A 23,241-nucleotide genomic window follows, 5' to 3' on the forward strand; every position below is an offset into this window, starting at 1 on the left:
TAAGATTACTGGCATGAGCCACCTTGCCTGGCCTCAAAACTATTTTCAACAAAATAATATTAAGACATTATTTGCCTTTTTCACTGTGTTGACATTTACACTGATGGTATAAAAGCAATGACGGGTAAAACTATAGGCTCCTTAATTACCATGAATCAAGGCAGTGGCATCAGACTTACTAGGAATCATTGTATTCCTCACATCATGCCTCGCAGTTGTAAAGGAGTTTTATTTGAGAATATTCTTTTTTATTAAAGATTATTTATTTTTATTAAATCGACCCCTGCGCACATGTCTTTATACTATTCTGTGCGAGTAAATGTGAATCTGCTGCAAAGGAAGGAAAGTATGACAGCTGTCCTGAGGAAGAGGATTTGCACAACTGTTTTCATTGCAACCTGACCAAACTGCTTTTTCTCATTCATCATCATTTTTTGTTTTTTGAGATGGAGTCTCACTCTGTAGCCCAGGCTGGAGTACAGTGGTGCGATCTCGGCTCATTGCAACCTCCACTTCCCAGGTCCCAGTGCAAGCAATTCTCCTGCCTCAGCCTCCCAAGTCCCTGGGATTACAGGCACGCTCCATCATGCCCAGCTAAGGATCACTCGAGCCCAGCAGGTCAAGGCAGCAGTGAGCCATGATCGTGCCACTGCACTCTAGCCTGGGCAACAGAGCAAGACTCCGTCTCAAAAAAAAAAATTATATTTTAAATTTATCAGTTTTAGCTTCTAATACAGTATAAATAGATACAACCCATACACAAGAGCTTTATAGTTTCCTTATTAATTTTTAAGTGTAAAGGATCCTAAAACCAAATATTTGAGAAGCACTAATCTAAGATATGTAAATTTAAGCAGATTTTCTAATTTGCAAAGGCAATAATAACAATAATAATACTACCCAAGGCTGATAAAGATTTAAAGAAACTGTTATTTTCACACACTGCTTAAAGAAGATAAGCTGACAAAATAATTCTGAAGAAAAATTTGGCAACATATCAAAACTTTTTTTTTTTTAAAAAGCTAACGCTTGGAATCAGCAATTCCACTTTTAGTCTGAATTAACAATCTATTTGAATGAAAAAAAGATGTGGTAATAATTGTTTTACTGCAAGGCTATATACATCTACGACAGTTTATAAGGACATAAACTGGATACAACTTAAACGGAAGATAGAATTCAGCCATGACAAATTACACTGCATATGAAAAACTACCAACTTGAAGATACATTAGTATGAAAAATTTTAAACCAAGTTACAAAACAGCATGTATAGTAAGAGCCCAATTTTATATATTGGAAAGAATATATCAAGGTATTAACAAATGGGTATTAATATGGCTTGGAGTGTTTTAATTTATTATTTTTGTTCATAAATTTTTTAACTTTTGTATTTTAATCACGAAAAGTCACAGATGGTTTAACAACAGGTGAAACAATAAAAAGCTATAAGAAAAGCCACCACTCCCATCTCCTATAAAATATACCCTGTCCAATTCCATCCTCCCTAGTGTAGCTGATGTTAACAGTCTGGAAGTATATATCCTTTTATACTTTTACCTTTGCTCACACCAATCAGGCAAACAGCCATATACTTAATCAATAAATACACTGATATCCCCTGTTTATTTACTTTATTTTTACCAAAATGGGATAATAATTACCTCGATTTTTTTTTCTACTTTTTAATATACCATGGACACATCCCAGTCAAAAGATACAGATTTTTTTTTTTTTGAGATGGAGTTTCGCTCTTGTTGCCCAGGCTGGAGTGCAATGGCACAATCTCCGCTCACTGCAACCTCCGCCTCCTAGGTTCAAGCAATCCTCCTGCCTCAGCCTCCCAAGTAGCTGGGATTACAGGCGCACACCACCATGCCTAGCTAATTTTTGTATTTTTAGTAGAGACAGGGTTTTGCCATATTGGCCAGGCTGGTCTCGAACTCCTGACCTCAGGTGATTCAGCAGCCTCAGCCTCTCAAAGTGCTGGGATTACAGGTGTGAGCCACCACACCCAGCCTCATTCATTCTTTTTAATAGTTATATAATATTTCTTTCTTTTCTTTTCTTTTTTTTAATACAATAGAGACCAGGTCTTACGGTGTCTCCCAGATTGGTCTTGAACTCCTGAGCTCAAGTGATCCTCCCACCTCGGCCTCCGAAAGTGCTAGGATTACAGGTATGAGCCACTGCATCCAGCCTGCTACATAATATTTCATAAAACATATATGAACAATAATTTAGTCAAGGTTTCCTATCGGTAATTGTTTCTTTGCAGGTTTTTAATGCTGCAAACAAGTTTCAGTGAACATCCTTGCACATATATCCTTACATTTTGATTTTTTTAATCCACAGGATAGTGTCCCAAAAGTGAGTCCTCTGGCTACAAATATATCGTTTGTTTGTTTGTTTGAGACGGGGTCTCACTCTGTCACCCAGGCTGGAGTGCAGTGGCACAATCTCGGCTCACTGCAGCCTCCACCTCCCAGGTTCAAGCAATTCTCCCACCTCAGCCTCTCAAATAGCTGGGACTTCAGGCGTGCGTCACCACACCCGGCTATTTTTTGCATTTTTAGTAGGGACAGGGTTTCACCATGTTGGCCAGGCTAGTCTCCAATTCCTGACCTCAGGTGATCTGCCCACCTCAGCCTCCCAAAGTGCTGGGATTACAGGCATGAGCTACCTCACCCGGCCTATTTTTGTTTTTTCAGAGACAAGATCTCACTATGTTGCCTAGGCTGGTCTCAAACCCCTGGCTTCAAGTGATCCTCCTGCATCAGCCTCTCAAAGTACTGAGATTACAGGTATGAGCCACTAAGCCCAGCCTATACATATATTTTAAATTAGTAGATATTGCTAAATTACTCACCAGCAATGTATGAGATACCATATCCTGACCCTGCCCAACAATGGATATCATTTTTGACAATCTGGTAATTCACTGTTGCTTTAATTTGTATTTCCTGCCTGCTGAGAGGATTGAGGTATTCATTTGTTTATTGACTATTCATATCTCTTCATGTTCTATCTTTGCTCATATTTCTATTGCTGTCATATTATGCAAATTATTTTTCCTGAAGTGAAAATCATAGCTCATATTGCATTCGAGAATAAATTTCAACTGAATTAAAGGTTTATATGATCAAAACCAATCAAATTATTAATAGAAAACATAGAATATCTGTATAAACTTGGAATCGAGGAAGTTTTCTTAAGCAAAACAGGAAATTCAGAAGCAACAAAAGAAAAATAGACATGTGACTACATTAAATTACAAGTTTTCCCTGTATTTTCTCACTCTTAAATCATTAACAGGTATTGCTTTGAGAATTTTTTAAACAGGAAAAAATGTTTTAAAACTGTCAGCAGATATCAACAATGCTATGATCATTCCTAGAATAAGACACACCAAGAACTTCACTAGATGCACAGGTGTTAAACTCATAAAAGCATACAACCAAACACAACTGCCTTTTAATGCTGCTATCACTACAAATAAAAGCTGTGTATGGAATTCTAAATTCCCAACTCCTATTTCTGTATCCTATTCAGCAAGTGTTACGCCCTCCAGTGTTGGCCCTCTGTATCCATGGGATTCACATCTGTGGATTTAGCCAATCGCTGATCAGAAATATTTGAGAAAAAAGATACCATTTGTACTGAATACATACAGACTTTTTTCTTGTCATTATTCCCTAAACAATACAGTATAACAACTGTTTTCATAGCATTTACATTATATCAGGTATTATAAGTAATCTAGAGATGATTTAAGAATATAGGAGAATGTACATAGGTTATGTGCAAATACTATGCTGTTTTATATCAGGATCTTGAGTATCCTCAAATTTTAGTGCCTGAGGGAAGACCTGGAACCAATCCACCACACATGTAGAGGGACGACTGTGTTTATTTTAAGGTGGTCTACCTAAATACAGAATCTTCCACTGCACCACTCTGTCTCATTGTGATTCCACCCCCATCACATATGGGGTAATTATGAAAGGGAAGCTCCACACAACAGAACACATTTTGTCATATTATGTGTCTATGATACGATAAAATAGATAACTCACCTAAATGGGGAAACAGATCAGTGTCCAACTGATGTTTCTGGGTGCACAGTTTCACCAGTCTCTGCAGTCGGCTTATACATGAGAAGTGTGGAGAGAAGGCTGTGGCTTTCATGAGGATCCGGTCAGTCCTGGGTGGGTCCACAGTGGGAGCCCTACTGGATGGCAGGAGGGGCAGAGGCCTCTTGTGAGACAACTGCCGTGCTTGTGCTATAGTGTGTGTGGTGGGTGCCACTCCCTGCATTGGTAGGCTGGTGTTCTGAGGTTGAGGTGACTTGCAGACTGAACCCTGCGGTGGCGCTGGAGGTTTTAAAGAAGTGGATAAAGGTGACAGGTGGGAGTGCTGCTGCGGAGGCTGCTGCTGTGAAGGTGCAGGAGGGGGACTAAAGTGCTCTTGTCGAACTTTTAAAATCTCTGTCTCTCTCTGGCGCTGCCGATTCTGGGCCAACTTGCTCTGCAACTTCTTTCTCACAGTTGCCCCTTTCTTTAGGTCGTCATCTTCCTCATTGAAAGCAAATGGGTCTTCCAATTCAGTTTCCAGGTAGTGGAGAGGGACCCTTGCCCCAGGTGGAGAGAGGGACATTCCATCCAGTCCGTTGGGCATCTTCAAGGCCAACGTGGGCACTGTCAGGCTAAAGGCCATGGTATCCATCTGGTGCCTGACCTTCACCTCATCTATAGGATCATTCTTTTTCTTCCTCTCTTTTTTCGGGATAAAGCCAAGTACCTGCAAGTGGCTGTTGCAGTACCTTTAAAATACACACATACATGGGAAAACAGTCGTGATATGTATTTTTTAAAAGTAGAACATAAAACTACATGAGAATCCTAATATGTTAAAAATTGCATCACTATAATGACTCTTGGCAGCCAGCGACTTAACATGCAAACCTCTACTACTTTCAAGCAATCCTCAAAGTCAGTGTAATTTTGATGAGGCAAATATGTGAACTGTACATGCACAGGGGTGGCCAGACAGAAGCAAGTCATTCAGTTACTGAGTGGCCCTGGATAACTGCTCAGCTACTGCTTTTCACATGGCTTTGTTATTCTCTATTCATAGCATACAAAGTAACTCATCAAGAGTCTAAAAGATCACTTAAAATTCTCTTACAGAGAAAAAATATATATATTTTCTAATGCCATTAAAGTATTTGGAGATTCACAAAGCTCTTATGACATAAAACCCTCAAGAATGTCAAGTGTCTACTGTGCTTTAGACACACATATACAGAGAGAGACAGAGAAAGACAGAGAGAATGAAATAAGAAAGTAAAAGATGGTTCATGGGGTTATAGGTGAAATGCCTTTTTCAATAGCCAAATGTAAGTACATGAATTATCTCCTGTAGTACCTACCTGCAGTAGGTGCTAAAATAATTCCTTAATGCAGATGAGGAAACTAAGCTTTACAGAAATTGATTAACTTGCCTGAGACTGTTTCCAGCTGGAAAGAGTCAGAGCTAAGACCAACTAAAATCAAAGCTCATGAAGACTCTCATTAGTCTTCAACAATAAGCAAGTATACTGCTTGGGTGATGGGTGCATCAGGATCTCACAAATCACCACTAAAGAACTTGCTCATGTAACCAAATACCACCTGTACCTCAATAACTTTAAAATAAAATAATAAAAAATAATAATTTTGAAATTGCTTGATAGAATTCACCAGTGATGCCATCTTGACATGGACTTTTCCTGTGGAAAGTTTTAAAAAAAAAAAAAAATGAGCAAAATTAAATTCAAAACTGCTATTTTGAATTCTCTGTCTGAAAGATCACATATCTCTGTTTTTCCAGAATTGGTCCTTGGTGCCTTATGTATTTCATTTGTTGATGTCATGTTTTCCTGGATGGTCTTGATGCTTGTGAATTTTCGTCTGTGTGGGCATTGAAAAGTTAGGTATTTATTGTGGTCTTCACAATCTTCATGCTATTTTAAAAACCTATAAAAGGGCTGGGCGCAGTGGCTCACGCCTGTAATCCCAGCACTTTGGGAAGCCAAGACAGGTGGATCACCTGAGGCCAGGAGGTCGAGACCACCTTGGCCAACATGGTGAAACCCCATCTCTACTAAAAATACAAAAATCAGCCAGATGTGATGGTAGATGCCTATAATCCCAGCTACTCAGGAGGCTGAGGTACAAGTATCGCTTGAACCCGGGGGCAGAGGTTGCAGTGAGCTGAGATTGTACCACTGCATTCCAGCCTAAGAGACAGAGCAAGACTCGTCTCAAAAAACAAACAAACAACAACAACAAAAAACAGTACTCCATGCTTAAATAAATTTGGAAAATGCTGGCTTAAACAAAATTAAGGAATTATTTTGTTGTTTTTTGTTACTGATGTGCAACTACTCAAAGCACTTTGTGTAACGTGCATTATGAAGTTCCAAGAGGAAAATGTACCCATCTGGCAGTGTTTCCCAAAGTTATTTGAAAATGAAACCCAGGGCCAAACGCAGTGGCTCATGTCTGTAATCCCAGCACTTTGGGAGGCTGAGGCAGGAGGATCCCTTGAGGCCAGGAGCTCAAGACCGGCCTGAGCAACATAGCAAGACCCTGTCTCAGTTTAAAAAAAAAAAAAAAAAAATCAAAGAAAACAGAACCAGCCGGGCAAGGTGGCTCATGCCTGTAATCCCAGCACTTTGGGAGGCCAAGGTGGGTGGATCACTTGAGGTCAGTAGTTTGAGACCAGCCTGGCCAACGTGGCAAAACCCCGCCTCTACTAAAAATACAAAAATTAGCCAGGTGTGGTGGTGTGCACCTGTAATTCCAGCTACTTGGGAAGCTGAGGCAGCAAAATCCCTTGAACCCATGAGGTAGAGGCTGCAGTGAGCCGAGACTGTGCCACTGCATTCCAGCCTGTGCAACAGTGAGACTCAGCCTCAAAAAGCAAAAAAAAAAAAAAGAAAAGACAACCTATTTTTATTGTAGCATATAGGTAGGTGATAGCTCCAAAAAACATAGTTTGAGAAAAGACCACTGAGGTAAAAAATGTCAATCCTCAAATTCACTGGGCTTCAACATAAAAATGTTTTTCTAGTAATTGCTAAATACAGATTCACCAAATAATCAGAAAATCTCATGCACACACAGAATATGTGTGTGTGTGTTTTGTTGCTTCGTCTTAGAAATAAATCTATCACAGGCACTCTTTAACGTAGGCCTCTTAAGAAAAAGCTTTCTTTGTCATGTGCAGTCACTGAAAAAGAGAAAAAGGTTTCTAGCCAGCAAAGAGAATCTACACTGTGTGTGTGTGTGTCTGTGTGCTTCCCTAGCAGGTTTGAGCTAGGTCCCATATATATCTTAAACAGAACAGATTCACAAATGGCCAGCAAAGAAAGAGGCATCTCGGATAATTGCACTAACCAAAAAGTTTCCCAAGAACAAGAAAAAATTTTAATAAAGAATAAATTTGGCCTGGCGTGGTGGCTCATGTCTATAAGCCCAACACTTTAGGAGGCCAAGGCAGGGGGATTGCTTGAAGCCAGGAGTTTGAAACAAGCATGGGCAATCTAGTAAGGCTCCATCTCCATAAAAAGTTTTCAAAACTCGGCTGGACACGTGGCTTGTGCCTGTAGTCCTAGCTACTCGGGAGACTGAGGCAAGAGGATCATTTGAGGCCCAAAGTTCGAGGCTGTAGTGAGCTACAATCATGCCACTGCACTCCAGCCTGGGCAGCAGAATGAGACCCCATCTCAAAGAAAAAAAAGAAAAGAAAGACAAATTTATAACTTAGTACTTATGGCTGGGCGCAGTGGCACACGCCTGTAATCCCAGCACTTTGGGAGGCGGAGGTAGGAGGATCACTTCAGGTCAGGAGTTCGAGACCAGCCTGGCCAACATGGTGAAACCCCATCTCTACTAAAAATACAAAAATTAGCCAGGCGTGGTAGTGTGCACCTGTAATCCCAGCTACTGCGGCGGCTGGTGCAGGAGAATTGCTTGAATCCAGGAGGCAGAGGTTGCAGTGAGCCGAGATCGCGCCACTGCACTTCAGCCTGGGCAACAGTTGAGCAAGACTCCATCAAAAAAAAAAAAAAAAAAAAAACAACTTAGTACTTTTTTTTCTTTGAGACGGAGTTTCACTCTTCTTGCCCAGGCTGGAGTGCAATGGCGTGATCTCTGCTCACCGCAACCTCCGCCTCCTGGGTTCAAGCAATTCTCCTGCCTCAGGCTCCCAAGCAGCTGGGATTACAGGCACGTGCCACCACACCCGGCTAATTTTGTATTTTTAGTAGAGATGGGGTTTCACCATGTTGGTCAGGGTGGTCTCGAACTCCCAACCTCAGGTAATCCACCCGCCTCGGCCTCCCAAAGTGCTGGGATTACAGGCGTGAGCCACTGCACCCGGCAACTTAGTACTTATTAAGCACAGCTTCTCTTGAGATAGAAACATGAAAGTCCTTTCCCTTACCTTGTTCTCAAAAGAGCAAACTATTTCAAAGACAAAGGTGAATACAGATGCTTCAGAGAATATTTTGAAGAGATTTATAAGGACTCTCACTTGAATGCTTGCCTTTTTTTTTTGGATATGAGATCTTGTTAAGTTGCCCAAGCTGGAGTACGGTGGCACAATTACTGCTCACTGCAGCCTTGGCCTCCCGGGCTAAATCAATCCTCCCGTCTCAGCCTCCCAAGTAGCTGGGACTCCAGGCGTGTACCACCACACCTGGCTAATTTTTGTATTTTTTGTAGAGATGGGGTTTTGTCATGTTGCTCAGGCTGGTCTTGAACTCCTGGGCTCAAGCGATCCACCGTCTTGGCCTCCAAAAGTGCTGGGGGATTACAGGTGTGAGCCATCACACCCAGTCCTTGCTGCTATTAAGATAATTCTTGCTTTGGCTCAACTGAAAAAAAATTTAACACTGACAACTGTAACCATGATAAGCTAATTTTAAGACAAAATTTTAGAAATGTGTTTATAATGGGGCTTGATGTAAAAAAAAATTAATCCAAGCTCATCCATTCTTCAAGTTAAAAAAAGGCAGGGGTAAGAAATTATCATTTTCAGTCTGCTAAAAACTAACTAGACAGATATATTTAGCCTAATACATACGTCCCTTTCTCACCTGAGATTAAAATTTTATTCCTTGCCTCACTAAGCAGCTGTTTCTAACTTTCAGGTATCGTAATTTGAAGCCTCAGTGCTCATTAGAAATTCTAAGAGAGTATTCCTAAATCCCCATTAAACTATTTGTACTCATTTTGGTTATACCTCCACCAACACAAATTATTTATTTCATACTGCAAGTGTAAAAAGTATTCATGACATAAAATATCTGATTCCTTTCAAATTTATGCAAATGACATTTGCTAATGTATAGAAACACGGATGAAGGCTGTGTGTATGTCTTAAGATAGAAGTGAAAGGTTCAAATTTTCTACCTAGAGATAACAAGTATCTTGAAACTTTTGGGAAACAAGCATGTATCTCTCCATGAAGCCCCACAGTGATCTATATAGTTTCTGGAGAATTGAAGAAAAAGAAGCACAGAGAAGAGATTATATATGAAAGATAGTGTGAATTTTCCTAACAATATGAAAGATGAATAACCAGTATAAGACTCCTCTAAAAACAATTCCACTCTTTTTCAAATTTAGCAAAGCATAAACTCATCATTCTAGCAGCAAAACTGACCCTTAATGTTAAAATAGTGCTTCCAAATTATGGTAAACATACTCTATTTGGAACACTTTTTAAACAAAAAAGGTAAGGTTATAAAACATGCCAAACACTGGTGAGAAGTCTGATAGGAAATAAATCTAAATGATTCAAGTAGTTTTTTAAAATTTTCTTTAGTAAGTATATATCCTTTACTAACTTCTAGGCATAGATTTTAAACTCCAAAATTGCTATCATTAATTATAACACCTAATTAGTTATTTAAAGTTCTCTCATTTAGGCAAATGAGAAAACTAGGTAGAGAAGTCAGGAATTACTTTATAAGGCCACAAACCAAACAAATCCGTTTCAAGACTTCAAGCAGCAACTTTGAGGGAAAAAAAATATCTTTTAAAAATTCTAGAAGTCCATGAAATCAATTAAAAAGAAGAGACTCAAACATACTTTAAGTAATTCCCCAAATTTATTACTCTGTTTTTAAAAATTGCCATATTTCATCTTTAAAAGTATTCCATAGATTACTTAGATTACCCCCAGAATTCAACATTTATATTGGTGGAGGAAGGAAGGGAAGGAGAAATGAAGGACAGAAGAAAAGAAGAAAAAACAAGAAAAGAAAAAATTCCAAGCCTGTTAATGAAATCAAGGATTGATTCTCATGATTAGCCCTTACCTACGATCCTCTGATTTGGGGATGGGGTTGGTGCAGCGTTGGCTGTTATACTTGGCCACATATTCACATTGCTTGAAGGGGGCAGTCTTGTCCTCCAGAACGTGTCTGATACAGAAGGCGTAGCCGTTGAGTCGCCTCTGCTTGCACAGTTTGGGGCTATATGAGCACAAGGGCTTATTGTCAACCTCAGAGAAGTGTATATGTTTCCCTTCATACATCACGTGACTCTATTCCTTGTGAACATCAGCTAAAAGGCCACCACAAAAAAAAGAAACCCAAATGATAAATCAGAGAGTAAAAGGCAGATTTAAGTTGAGAATTTCACTGAGGGACTTCTGGCCCCACAGCCATACCTGATTTTAAATCTTCTGCACCATAGCAATGTTAAGAGAACCCCCAAGGATACCACAGTTTGGAATGCCGCAGAATCAAGATGAAGCAGATTGTCTATAAAAATATCAAAAGGCCTAGTTAACAAACAGAAATAAGCAAAGCTAGCTCACCCAGGAAGCAAAATACTATGATATCACCCTTACTAATGCAATGGATTCTTCACTGTAAATCAACATCCCAATAATGAGGTTAAATAAGAAAATAAGAGACATTATAAAACATTAAGTTGGCCGGGTGCCGTGGCTCACGCCTGTAATCCCAGCACCTTGGGAGGCCAAGGTGAGTGGATTACCTGAGGTCAGGAGTTTGAGACCAGCCTGGCCAACATGGCGAAACCCCGTCTCTATTAAAAATACAAAAATGAGCCAGGCATGGTGGCAGGCACCTGTAATCCTAGCTACTTGGGAGGCTGAGGCAGGAGAATCACTTGAACCCGGAAGACAGAGGTTGCAGTGACCCGAGATCACACCCCTGGACTCCAGCCTGGGTGACAGAGTGAGGATCTGTCTCAAAAACAAAATAAAAAAAATTAAGTTACCTTATCCCCCCAAATTGAACTAAATAACATTTGCTCTGGTTAAGTTTTATAAATACCTCAAAGCAGGAGAACTCTTCCACCAAATGAATGTCACAGGTAGCAGGTCTCTTTTTCATTACTGATGTTTGCATGCTTTACTCATTTTCAGAACCCACATCCCTTTACAATGCCAGCAGAATAAATGGTAGACCTAAAACTTCTCTTGGAAATTCTACTTTTTTTGATATGATGGTAAAATATTTGGCAATTTATAAATTTTTCTATGAAATACAAAATAAAGCAAATTTCTGCCATTAAAAAATGTTCTTTCCCTTATAATATTTCCCCACACCTATCCCATCCAATCACAATAAACTTCTCAGGCCCAAAGACTAGTCACCTCACCACACTTATATCATTCAGTTCAGAGTTCTGCACAACATGGTGCTTCCAGTCACACTAAATAGTATAATAATCGTGGCTTATGAGTCTTTTCAGAGTCAGTGAGAAAATGGAAGGAGGGAATTACACAATACTCACTACCAAACTACACACAAAAGGCCCAATGGTAGGATTTATATATTACACCACCATCTAGTCTATTATGAAACTGAATCTGTTTTGCCAAGTCAGGATCTTAGTGAGCTGATGGAGTCTCGCCCATCCTCTTCCACACTTCCAGCCATCAAGATGGCTGATGGAACAGCTCAGATATCAGCTACTGAAAAAGTTCAGAAATACTCTCTATTTTACCAGTAAATGACAAGATACATAAATGCTGGAGGTGTCAGAAGACACGGTTGTTCAAGTCCAAAATCTGCCACTTGCTGTGTTACCTTGAACAAATCATTTAATCTATTTGAATGTCAGTTTTCTCATCTGTAAAACAGGGATAATAATAGTAGCTACGTTATCAGGATGCTGGAAGGATCAAATGATACAAAGCATGCAACATACTAAGTATCATCCCTAGTATATGGTAAACACTGGAGAAGCAAATTACTATTCATAAGTGTTCATTCTTGTAATACGTGACTACATTCCACCTGCCAGTAATAAAAGTAGAGAATTTGTATTCTTCTCAAGAAATACTTCACTTATTGTAGTAGGAAAAAAAAAAAACTCAAAATATTAACAGTTAATAAAAATCATATTTTCTCTTCTGGAGGGAAAAAAAATCACATTCATTACTAAGTAAATCTAATCACACATTAATGTAAAAAATAAGAGCTTTCTCTTTTCACCTTATGAGAATGTAAGAAAAAAAAGGTGGACTAGAAATTTAAATTTAGGTGCTAAGAAACTGGATATCCACATGCAGAATGAAACTAGACCCCCACCTTTCACCCCATACGAAAATCAACTTAAAATGGATCAAAGACCTAATTGTAAGACCTGAAACTATAAAACTACTAGAAGAAAACATAGGGGACACTGATGAGGGGAAAGATTTTATGAGTTAAGATCTGAAAAGTACAGGCGGGGCACGGTGGCTCACACCTGTAATCCTAGCACTTTGGGAGGCCAAGGTGGGCAGATCACCTGAGGTCAGGAGTTCGAGACCAACATGGCCAACATGGCGAAACCCTTCTCTACAAAAAATACAAAAATTAGTTCAGTGTGGCGGCGCACACCTGTAATCCCAGCTACTCGGGAGGCTGAGGCAGGAGAATCACTTGAACCCAGGAGGCGGCGGTTGCAGTGAACCGAGATCGCTCTACTGCACTCCAGCCTGGGTGAGAGAGCAAGACTCCATCACAAAAAAAAAAAAAAAAAAAGAAATTCTCTTATTCACAGCAATATGGATAGAACTAGAAGACATTATCTTAAGTGAAATAAATAAGGTATGGAAAATTAAACACACATGTTTTCACTCATGTAGTCACTTAAAAAAGTTGATCTCACAGAAGTAAAAAGTAGGCTGGGTGCAGTGGTTCATGCCTATAATCCCAGCACTTTGGGAGGCCAAGGCAGGTGGAACATTTGAGCTTAGGAGTTTGAGACCAGCCTGGCCAACATGGTGAAATCCTGTCTCTACTAAAAATACAAAAAGTAGCTGGGCGTGGTGGTGGGTGCCTGTAATCCCAGCTACTTGGGAGGCTAAGGCAAGAGAATCGCTTCAACACAGGAGGCGGAGGTTGCAGTGAGCCGAGATTGCACCATTGCACTCCAGCGTGGGCAACAGAGTGCAACCGTCTCAAAAAAAAAAAAAAAAAGTAAAAAGTAGAACAGAGGCTACAAGATAAAGACTGGGAAAGGTAGGGGAAAGAAGAGAATAGGGAGAGATTTGTTAAAGGATACAAAATTATGGCTAGATGAGAGGAGTAAGCCCTAGTGTTCTATAGCACTGTAGGATAGCTATAGTTAACAATAATTATTATACAGTTTTGAATAGCTAGAAGGAGGATATTGAATGTTTCCAATACACAAAAAAATGATGCTTGAGATGATGGATATTCTAATTACCCTGCTGATTACTATACATTATATGAATCAAAACATCACTATATACCCCACAAATATGTACAATTATTTTGTGTCCATTAAAATTTTTTAATTTGAAAATTATAAAACATAAACATTTAAATTTAGCTGCCTTGGATGTCTGGGACAGGAAATATTTCAAAGCAAATCCATGCCATTTTTCATTTTTCACCATCTTTGCTCTACTCACCCACAAGCCAAACACACAAGTATCTTTCACAAATTAGTTCAAAGAAACCTATATGAACTTCAAGAAAAAAAGAGAAATCTACATGTCTGTAGGTATGAGAGCATTTTAGAAATCATAGAAAGAAATCTGAGGGCAGGGATGGAAGGATATGAAGTTGCAGTGCACTGAGATCGTGCCACTGCACTCCAGCCTGGGCAACAGAGGGAAACCCTGTTTCAAAAAAAAAATGCATCTCAACTGTGCATTTTGTGATGAATTCAACCTTGTCTTACACAAATATTTGAACTATTGCTTTTTTGGTTTGAATTTATCAACTGATCTTTGCCCCAAAACAAAGTTTTGTTCCCAACTTTTGAGGCACTGTGTTGTGTTTTATTTTTATTTATTTTTTATTTTGAGGACAGGGTCTCACTTTGTTGCCAGGCTGGATTGCAGTGGCATGATCATAGCTCACTGCAACCTCAAACTTCTGGGCTCAAGAGATCCTCCTGCCTCAGCCTCCCAAGTAGCTAGGGCTACAAGTATGTGCCACTGTATCTGGCTAATTTTTTAAATTTTTTGTAGAGACTGAGTCTTGCTGTGCTGCCCAGGCTGGTCTCAGACTCCTGCATTCAAGAGATCCTCCTGCTTTGGCCTTCCAAAGTGCTGGGATTACAGGCATGAGCCACTGTACCTGGTCACACTATGTTTTAGATCTCAGGTCAGCAAACTAAACTATTTCTTACAGGACAAATGTGGCCCACTGTCTGTTTTTGTAAATAAAGTTTTATTGGAACACAGCCATGCTCATTCATTTACATACTGTCCATGGCTACTTTTGTGCTATAATGGTAAAATTTAATAGCTGCAACAGATACTATATGGCCACAAAAATAAAACTATTTACTAACATGTTATTTGCTGATCCCTTTTAGATGCAACTCTTGTTGGGTTTGACTTTTTGCTCCAATCTGAATCATTTTACTTTTGAGCAACTTTTTTTTCTTTTCTTTTTTTTGAGACAGTGTCTCACTCTGTCACCTAGGTTGGAGTGTAGTGGCACAATCACCACTCACTGCACCCTCAACCTCCAGGGCTCAAGCAATCCTCCCACCTCAGCCTCCTGAGCAGCTGGGACTAAGGGCACATACCACTACACATGGCTAATTTTCTGTATTTTTTTGTAGAGACAAGGTTTCACCATGTTGCCTAGGCTGGTCTTGAACTTCTGGTCTCAAGTGATCTCCCTGCCTGGGCGTCCCAAAGTGCTGGGATTACAGGCCTGAGTCACCCTGCCTGACCCAAGTCATTTTCTTTTAATAAATGAGTTTATCCAATTTATAATTTTGTATTTGTGACATATTTCATCTTAAACCTATTATATTTTGTATTGCCTTTAGCCTTTAATTTAATCTTTTCATTATACATTTCACTATATTCAGTACAAAGGTTTGAACTATGTAGCTCTACTTATACATGGATTTTTTTTCCTCCTCTGCTACTCTGACAGTAAGACCAACCAACCCCTTCTCTTTTTCCTCCATCTACTCAATGTGAAGACTTTTATGATGATCTGCTTCCACTTAATACTAAATATATTTTCCTTATGGTTTTCTTAACAATATTTTCTTTTCTGTAGCTTACTGTATTGTAAAAATATAATATATAATACATATACAAAATATGTGTTAATCGGTTTATGTTTTCGGCAAGGCTTCTAGTTAACAGTAGGCTAGTTAACTTTCTTGGGTAGTCAAAAGTTCTAATATGGCCAAGTGTGGTGACTCATGCCTGTAATCCTAGCACTCTGGGAGGCCAAGGCGAGTGGATCACCTGAGGTCAGGAGTTCGAGACCAGCCTGACCAACATGGTGAAACCCCATCTCTACTAAAAATACAAAAATTAGCCGGGCGCGGTGGCGCACGCCTGTAATCCCAGCTACTCCAGAGGCTGAGGAAAGAGAATCACTTGAACCTGGGAGGTGGAGGTTGCAGTGAGCCAGTGCACTTCAGCCTGCACAAAGGGAGTGAGACTCCATCTCAAAAAAAAAAGTTCTAATGCAGATTCTCAACATGTGGGGTTGGTACCTATACTCTCAAGTTGTTCAAGGGTCAACTGTAGTCTGTTTTCTTAGAAGAACTGTAGTCTATCTCCTTTAGATAACATTTCTTTACTCCACACTAAGAAAATTAGTATACTTATCAGCATTATTGCAATTGATCCCATGTTATAAATGAGAAAAATTTCCAGACTTGCAACTACCTACCCATCCCTAACTCTCAAGGCTTTTTCCTGTTGTTGTTCTTAGTTGTACATTTAAATTTATTCAATGCAAAATGATGCTTTTTTTTAACTTAGTCTTCCATTCACTTCTTGATTCAATAGTTTACAACATAGTCTCCTCTCTTTTCTTTCCCCCACAAGAGCTGATTTCTGGAAACTATAGGCCACGATTTTTCTATTTGAAAACATACGTTGGCCAGGTATGGTGGTGCACGCCTGTAATCCCAGCACTTTGGGAGGCTGAGGCGTGTAGGCTGCTTGAGCTCAGAAGTTCGAAGCCAGCCTGGGCAACAGAGCGAAACCCTATCTCTACAAAGAATACAAAAATTAGGCCAGGTGCAGTGGCTCACGCCTGTAATCCCAGTACTTTGGGAGGCCGAGGTGAGGTGGGCAGATCACTTGAGGTCAGGAGTTCAAGACCAGCCTGGCCAACATGTTGAAACACCATTTCTACTAAAAACAAAACAACACAAAAATTAGCCGGGTGTGGTGGCAAGTGCCTGTAGTCCTGGTTACTTGAGAGGCTGAGGTGAAAGGATTGCTTAAGCCTGAGAGGTCGAGGCTACAGTGTGCCAAAACTGCACCACACCGCACTCCAGCCTGGGCAACAGAATGACACTCTGTCTCAAAAAAGGAAAACAGCCAGGCGCGGTGGCTCATGCCTGTAATCCCAGCACTTTGGGAGGCCGAGGCGGGTGGATCACGAGGTCAGGAGATCGAGACCATCCTGACTAACACGGTGAAACCCTGTCTCTACTAAAAATACAAAAAATTAGCCAGGCGTGGTGGCATGTGCCTATAGTCCCAGCTACTCGGGAGGCTGAGGCAGGAGAATCACTTGAACCCGGGAGGCGGAGGTTGCAGTTAGGCAAGATCACGCCACTGCACTCCAGGCAACAGAGCAAGACTCTTGTCTCAAAAAAAAAAAAAAAAAACCAGAAAAGAAAACATGTCAATTGGTGTTAAACAACAGCTTGTCTGGACATAAAATTCTTGGGTTGTGCTTTTTTTTAATCTACTGACTTTGTATATATTGTTTCATGTTGAAAAAGCCTGAAGCCAGTCTCTTGATTTTATAGGGGACTTGATTTTTTTTTTTTTTTTTTTGCATGTTGACCTAACAATAAAAGTCTATTTAGACTAGAAACTGTTCTAAAATTTTAAATCTTTTTCTTTTCTTTTTCACTCTTGTTGCCCAGGCTGGAGTGCAATGGCACAATCTCGGCTCACTGCAACCTCCACTTCCTGGGTTCAAGCGAATTCTCCTGTCTCAGCCTCCCGAGTAGCTGGGATTACAGGTGCACGCCACCACACCCAGGTTATTTTAGTATTTTTAGTAGAGATGGGGTTTCATCATATTGGTCAGGCTGGTCTCGAACTTGTGACCTCAGGTGATCCGCCTGCCTCAGCCTCCCAAAGTGCTGGGATTACAGGCCTGAGCCACCAACACCCAGCCTTTTTTTTTTTTTTTTTTTTAGAGATGAGGTTGCACCATAATGCCCAAGCTGGATTGAACTCCTGGGCTCAAGCGATCCTCCACCGTAGCTGGGACTACAGGTGCATGTCACCACACCTGCCTTCAAATCTTCTTTTATTGTGGGAAACTCTTCCTTAATGTATTGACATTTCTTTCTGCTTGATTTATTCTTCGACAGCTTCAGGGGTATCAATTATTGGCATACTAGATTTACTGTATTCCCTATCTATCACTCTCTCTCTAGTCTTTCTTCATTTTTATTTGTTCCATTTTGGGTTGCTCAAATTTCTCAAGCTTGCTTCCACTACCCCCAGCTATAGTTGATATTTGCTGCTTTGAATGTTTCCGCAATGTTACTTTTCTCTTATTTTGTACCCTGATTCCATCAGCTCACTCTTACAATCCTTCTGTTGTTTTCTTTTATTTCTTGAGCTTTTATATCTCATCTTTAAACTCTAGTTTCAGAGGAGCTATGTCTCACCCCCACTTTCCACCATAGGAACTATTTTTTCACTTTCCCTTGAGGCTTGACTCCATGCTAGACTATGTTCCCTAACTCACAGGAGCCCACATGGCATAGATTTGGGGGTGGGGTGATAATTTAGGCTTTACTTCTCTTCACATGACTAAGATCAGGAGCTGAAAGGCTGCTTGCTGTCAGTTTCTCCTCCACTCTGAACTTCCTACAAAACTGGTAGGACTGCACAGTTTGTAACTCAGCCCCACTTCTCCCGCCACTCAGGGAGCCCAACATACATATATCCAACTTTGCCATCCATGCATGGGGATTACTGGTTTTGTCCTCGGGGTGTGTCACTTTCTTGAGAGAAAGCTTCTTCCTTTGCTTTGCCTGGTTCTATAGAGGAACTCATCCTCTCTTGGCATCCTCTCTTGCCCTGGTTCAATTTTCACTGCACTTAATAGCACTAATTTATATATTTTGGGTTTTTTGGGGGGGTTTTGTTGGGTTTTTTTTTTGAGACAGAGTCTCGCTCTGTCACCTAGGCTGGAGTGAAGTGGTACAATCTCGGCTCAGTGCCACCTCCGCCCCTTGGTTCAAGCCATTCTCCTGCCTCAGCCTCCTGAGTAGCTGGGATTATAGGCGCCCGCCACCACGCCCGGCCAATTTTTTTGTATTTTTAGTAGAGATGGGGTTTCACCATGTTGGCGAGGCTGATCTCGAATTCCTGTCCTCAGGTGATCCATCCACTTCGGCCTCCCAAAGTGCTAGGATTACAGGCATGAGCCACTGCGCCTGCCATAATTCATACATTTTGATTACAAGGTTACAGTAATTGTCAAAGTTTCAGTTTAGTTTCTGTTTCTAATTCTCCCTATTTTTAAAGTTGGTTTGGAGAAGGAAGAATAGAGATCTCAGTACTTGCTATCATTAACCACAAATATCTTTTTAAATTTTGAATAGTAAACTATTCCACAATAATATCAAAACCATAAAGCATACTTACTATAGAATTTTTTTTTACAACAAATGCATTACTTTTGTAATAATTTTGTAAAAATCTGTCTTCTTTTTTTTTTAAGAGACAGTCTTGCTCTCTTGTCAAGGCTAGAGTGTGCAGTGGCACAATCATAGCTAACAGCAGCCTCAAGATCCTGGGCTCAATTGATCTTTTTACCTTAGCCTCCCAAGTAGCTGGGACTACAGGCATTAATCACTGTGCCCAACTAATTTTTTAATTTATTGTAGAGATGGAGTCTCACTACATTGCCCAGGCTGGTCTCGAACTCCTAGCCTCAAGTGATCCTCCTGCTTCACCTCCCAAAGTGCTGGGATTACAGGCGTGAGCCACCACAACCAGCCTGAATTTCTTCTAATTGAGTATTATTGTAGTATCAAAATCACTGTTCTGTAAACTGGAAACAGATCAATATCTGGTCTTCTCTACATTAATAAACTTCTCCTTTTTAAATAAAGAAGAATTTATGACAAACACACTGAGGCAGTTCTCAGAAAAAATCCTACATATTTTTCACTCTTTACCCCTAGCCTTCCACAGCTGGCGTTTTTTACTCTGATTTTACTAAAGGTGAAGTTCACATCACTTTCACTCTTTGGCATTGAGTGCAAGATATAAATAAGAATGGAAATATACAATATATAAAGCCCACATAATCTTAATCAAATGTCTTTTAGACCCGGATATATAAATACTATCGCATTTTCTTTCTTCCTTTCTTTCCTTTCCCTCTTTTTTCTGAGACACGGTCTTGCTCTGTTGCCAGGCTGGAGTGCAGTGGTATGATTACGCCTTACTGAAGCCTTGACCTCCCCATCTCAAGTGATCCTTCCACCTCAACCTCCCAAGGAGCTGGGGCCACAGGCACATGCCACCACGCCCAGCTAATTTTTCATATTTTTAGTAGATATGGGGTTTCACCGTGTTGCCCAGGCTGGTCTCAAACCTCTAGGCTCAAGCCATCTACCAGCATCAGCCTCCCAAAGTGCTGGGATTACAGGCCTAAACCACCATGCTCAGCCTATCACATTTCCTAATCCATGCAAACAAAAGGCTAAAACTAAGCACTATCTTTTTTTGTTTTTGTTTTTAGAAAAGGGGGGTGTCTCACTATGTTGCCCAGCTGGTCTCAAACTCCTAGTCTCAGTGAGCCTCCTGCCTCAGCCTACCAAACTGCTGGGATTACAGACGTGAACCACCATGCCCAGCCAAGCTCTACTTTTTAATACATGATGAATATCACTTTAAAAAGAAAAAAAAAACCTTAGCCAAACTAAATTTATTAACAGTTCTAGCAAATATCATCTTCAGCTGTGGAGACAACTTGCTTAGCATATAAACAGACCTATGCTCCCTTAAAGGAGAGAATGCAGGTAATTAAGCACTTTAGAGCAGCAGCAGAATATACATTGTTATTACCAGAAAATGGAAATAACCATTACTGAGAACAGAAAATACTCAAGTCTCACAGAAAAAATATTTCAACAGCAAACATAACCATATACTAGAATTCAAGAGTAGGAAATAGCCGGGCACGGAGGCTCACGCCTGTAATCCCAACACTTTGGGAGGCCAAGACAGGCAGATCACCTGAGGTCAGGAGCTCAAGACCAACCTGGCCAACATGTTGAAACCCCATCTCTACAAACATACAAAAATTAGCCGGGCATGATTGCGGGTGCCTGTAATCCTAGCTACTCAGGAGGCTGAGGCAGGAGAAATTGCTTGAACCTGGGAGGCGGATGTTGCAGTGAGCCGAGATCACACCGTTACACTCCAGCCTGGGCCAGAGAGCAAAACTCTGTCTAAAAACAAAAACAAAAAACAGTAGGAAATATGATTAGGTTTAGGTTTTTAAAAAATCCTCACTGGGGCTGGGCATGGCGGCTCACGCCTGTGACAGCAGCACTCTGGGAGGCTGAGGTGGGAGGATCAACTGAGGTTAGCAGTTCAAGACCAGCCTGACCAACATGGAGAAACCCAGTCTCTACTAAAAATACAAAATTAGCCAGGTGTGGTGGCACATGCCTGTAATCCCAGCTACTCAGGAGGCTGAGGCAGGAGAATCGCTTAAACCCAGGAGGCGGAGGTTGCTGTGAGCCAAGATCGCTCCTTTGCACTCCAGCCTGGGCAACAAGAGCGAAACTCTGTCTCAAAAAAAAAATCCTCTTTGATATTATACACCAAGTTTAATAGGAAAATTGAACAATTCATTTCCATAGTTTCTTACTTCTTACAAATACAGAGGAATAAGACATTAGCAAGGAGAAAAGTAAGGAAGATACACTTTTAACAAAAGCAGCCAGCAGCCCTTTCAGTCTTCCAATGACAACCACAAAACAATTTGACAAAAATATGAACATTATTCTCTTTGGGACTACCACTTGATCACCTCCATGTGGAATCTCTATGTCACTGCCATTCTTTTGATTCTCCTGTTTCAGAAACATGTTCATTTCACTGCCACACCATTTTTCTCTAATTGCCATCTGTAATTTTATATCCTACCACTTTTAAAGAGCCTAGATCTACAACATACCTTATAATTTTTTTTTTTTTTTTAAAGATAGAATCTCACTCTGTTGCCCAGGCTGGAGTGCAGTGGCACGATCTTGGCTCACTGCAACCTCTGCTGCCCATTTTCAAGTGATTCTCCTGCCTCAGCTTCCCAAGTGGCTGGAATTACAGGCAAGCGCCACCATGCTAATTTTTGTATTTTTAGTAGACACGAGGGTTTCACCATGTTGGCCAGGCTAGTCTCCAACTCCTGACCTCAAGTGATCCGCCCACCTCGGCCTCCCAAAGTGTTGGGATTACAGGAATGAGCCACCGTGCCCAGTTCATACCTTATAATTTTTTTAAAACTAGCGTGAGATGTCAGGTGCAGTGGCTCACGCCTGTAATCTCAGCACTTTGGGAGGCTGAGGCGGGCGGATCACTTGAGCCCAGGAGTTCAACACCAGGCTGGGCACTGTAGTGAAACCCTTGACACAAAATAAAATAAAATAAATAAAACTAACATGAGCCTACTAAATTATCAGAATGTATGTCTTCCAATATACTTAATGCAAATGAAAAGAATATTTACTTATCCCAGAAAGAGTGGATACTGTTAAAATCATATTTAGAGTATCATAAAGTCTTAAAAACGTTTTTCCACGTTATGTCCTTTTTAAATGAGTTTTAATTCAACTTGATGAAGCATAAGAATGTAATGAGATACTAAACAGATGACTATATTGATTTTAAGAAACAAACATCTATATTACCAATGTAAAAAATAGTAAAATCAGACTGAGGAATGATGAAAATCTATCAACTGATGTGACTGGAAGAGAAAGAAGCAGTGAGAAAACTGCTTATCACTCAAAAATATAAACAACATTCATTATAATCAAGTTCGAACCAGAATATTTTAAAATAATGCTTATTGAATGTCTAGTATGTGCCATATACTGTACTCAGACAGCATTGTACAAATAAGTTTGCATTAGGAATTTCGATGAACTTTACACTAGTTCCTTCCCTGCTATATTAGAAAGGTAAGGATAGTTTATGCAGCAGAAGAGATCATTCACTGGCTCTGGCAGGTATCAGAGAGGGGGCTCAAATCTGGTTTTGCTAATTACTAAGCATAAGACCTTGGGCAAGTTATTTAGGCTTCAGTCTTCTCATCTGTAAAAAGAAGACTGTAATTGTATGTACCTCATTGAGTTGCTTAGGATAATTAAATTAGGTATTTCATGAACTGTAACCCCAGCATATAGTAATCACTTAATATTAACTACCATTAGAAGCTGGGCGCGGCAGCTCACACCTGTAATCCCAGCACTTTGGGAGGCCAAGGCGGGTGGATCACAAGGTCAGGAGATCGAGACCATCCTGGCTAACACGGTGAAACCCCGTCTCTACTAAAAATACAAAAAAAATTAGCTGGGCATGGTGGTGGGCGCCTGTAGTCCCAGCTACTCGAGAGGCTGAGGCAGGAGAATGGTGTGAACCCGAAAGGCGGAGCTTGCAGTGAGCCGAGATCGCACCACTGCACTCCAGCCTGGGCGACAGAGTGAG

The 23,241-nt window shown here is 40.5% G+C and overlaps 1 protein-coding gene across 8 annotated transcripts in view; it reads right to left on the minus strand.

Moving 5' to 3' along the window:
* The window catches only part of INO80D (INO80 complex subunit D), a 93,079-nt gene that overhangs the window by 60,973 nt on the left and 8,865 nt on the right, over window positions 1-23,241 (minus strand). For 5 of the 8 annotated variants that reach the window (XM_054478845.2, XM_054478841.2, XM_054478842.2 and 2 more), the window contains exons 2-4: window positions 10,726-10,819; window positions 10,373-10,619; window positions 4,077-4,822 (exon numbers count right to left, since the gene is read on the minus strand). In XM_054478845.2, the coding sequence (XP_054334820.1) occupies window positions 4,077-4,822; window positions 10,373-10,590 (964 nt within the window). In that variant the 5' untranslated portion in view covers window positions 10,591-10,619; window positions 10,726-10,819. The remainder of the gene's footprint in view (window positions 1-4,076; window positions 4,823-10,372; window positions 10,620-10,725; window positions 10,820-23,241) is intronic. The other 3 variants (XM_063647810.1, XM_063647808.1, XM_054478847.2) reach the window with 2 other exon arrangements.

This window comes from Pongo pygmaeus, chromosome 11 (assembly GCF_028885625.2).
Source record: "Pongo pygmaeus isolate AG05252 chromosome 11, NHGRI_mPonPyg2-v2.0_pri, whole genome shotgun sequence".
In the NCBI taxonomy this organism is placed as follows: Eukaryota; Metazoa; Chordata; class Mammalia; order Primates; family Hominidae; genus Pongo; species Pongo pygmaeus.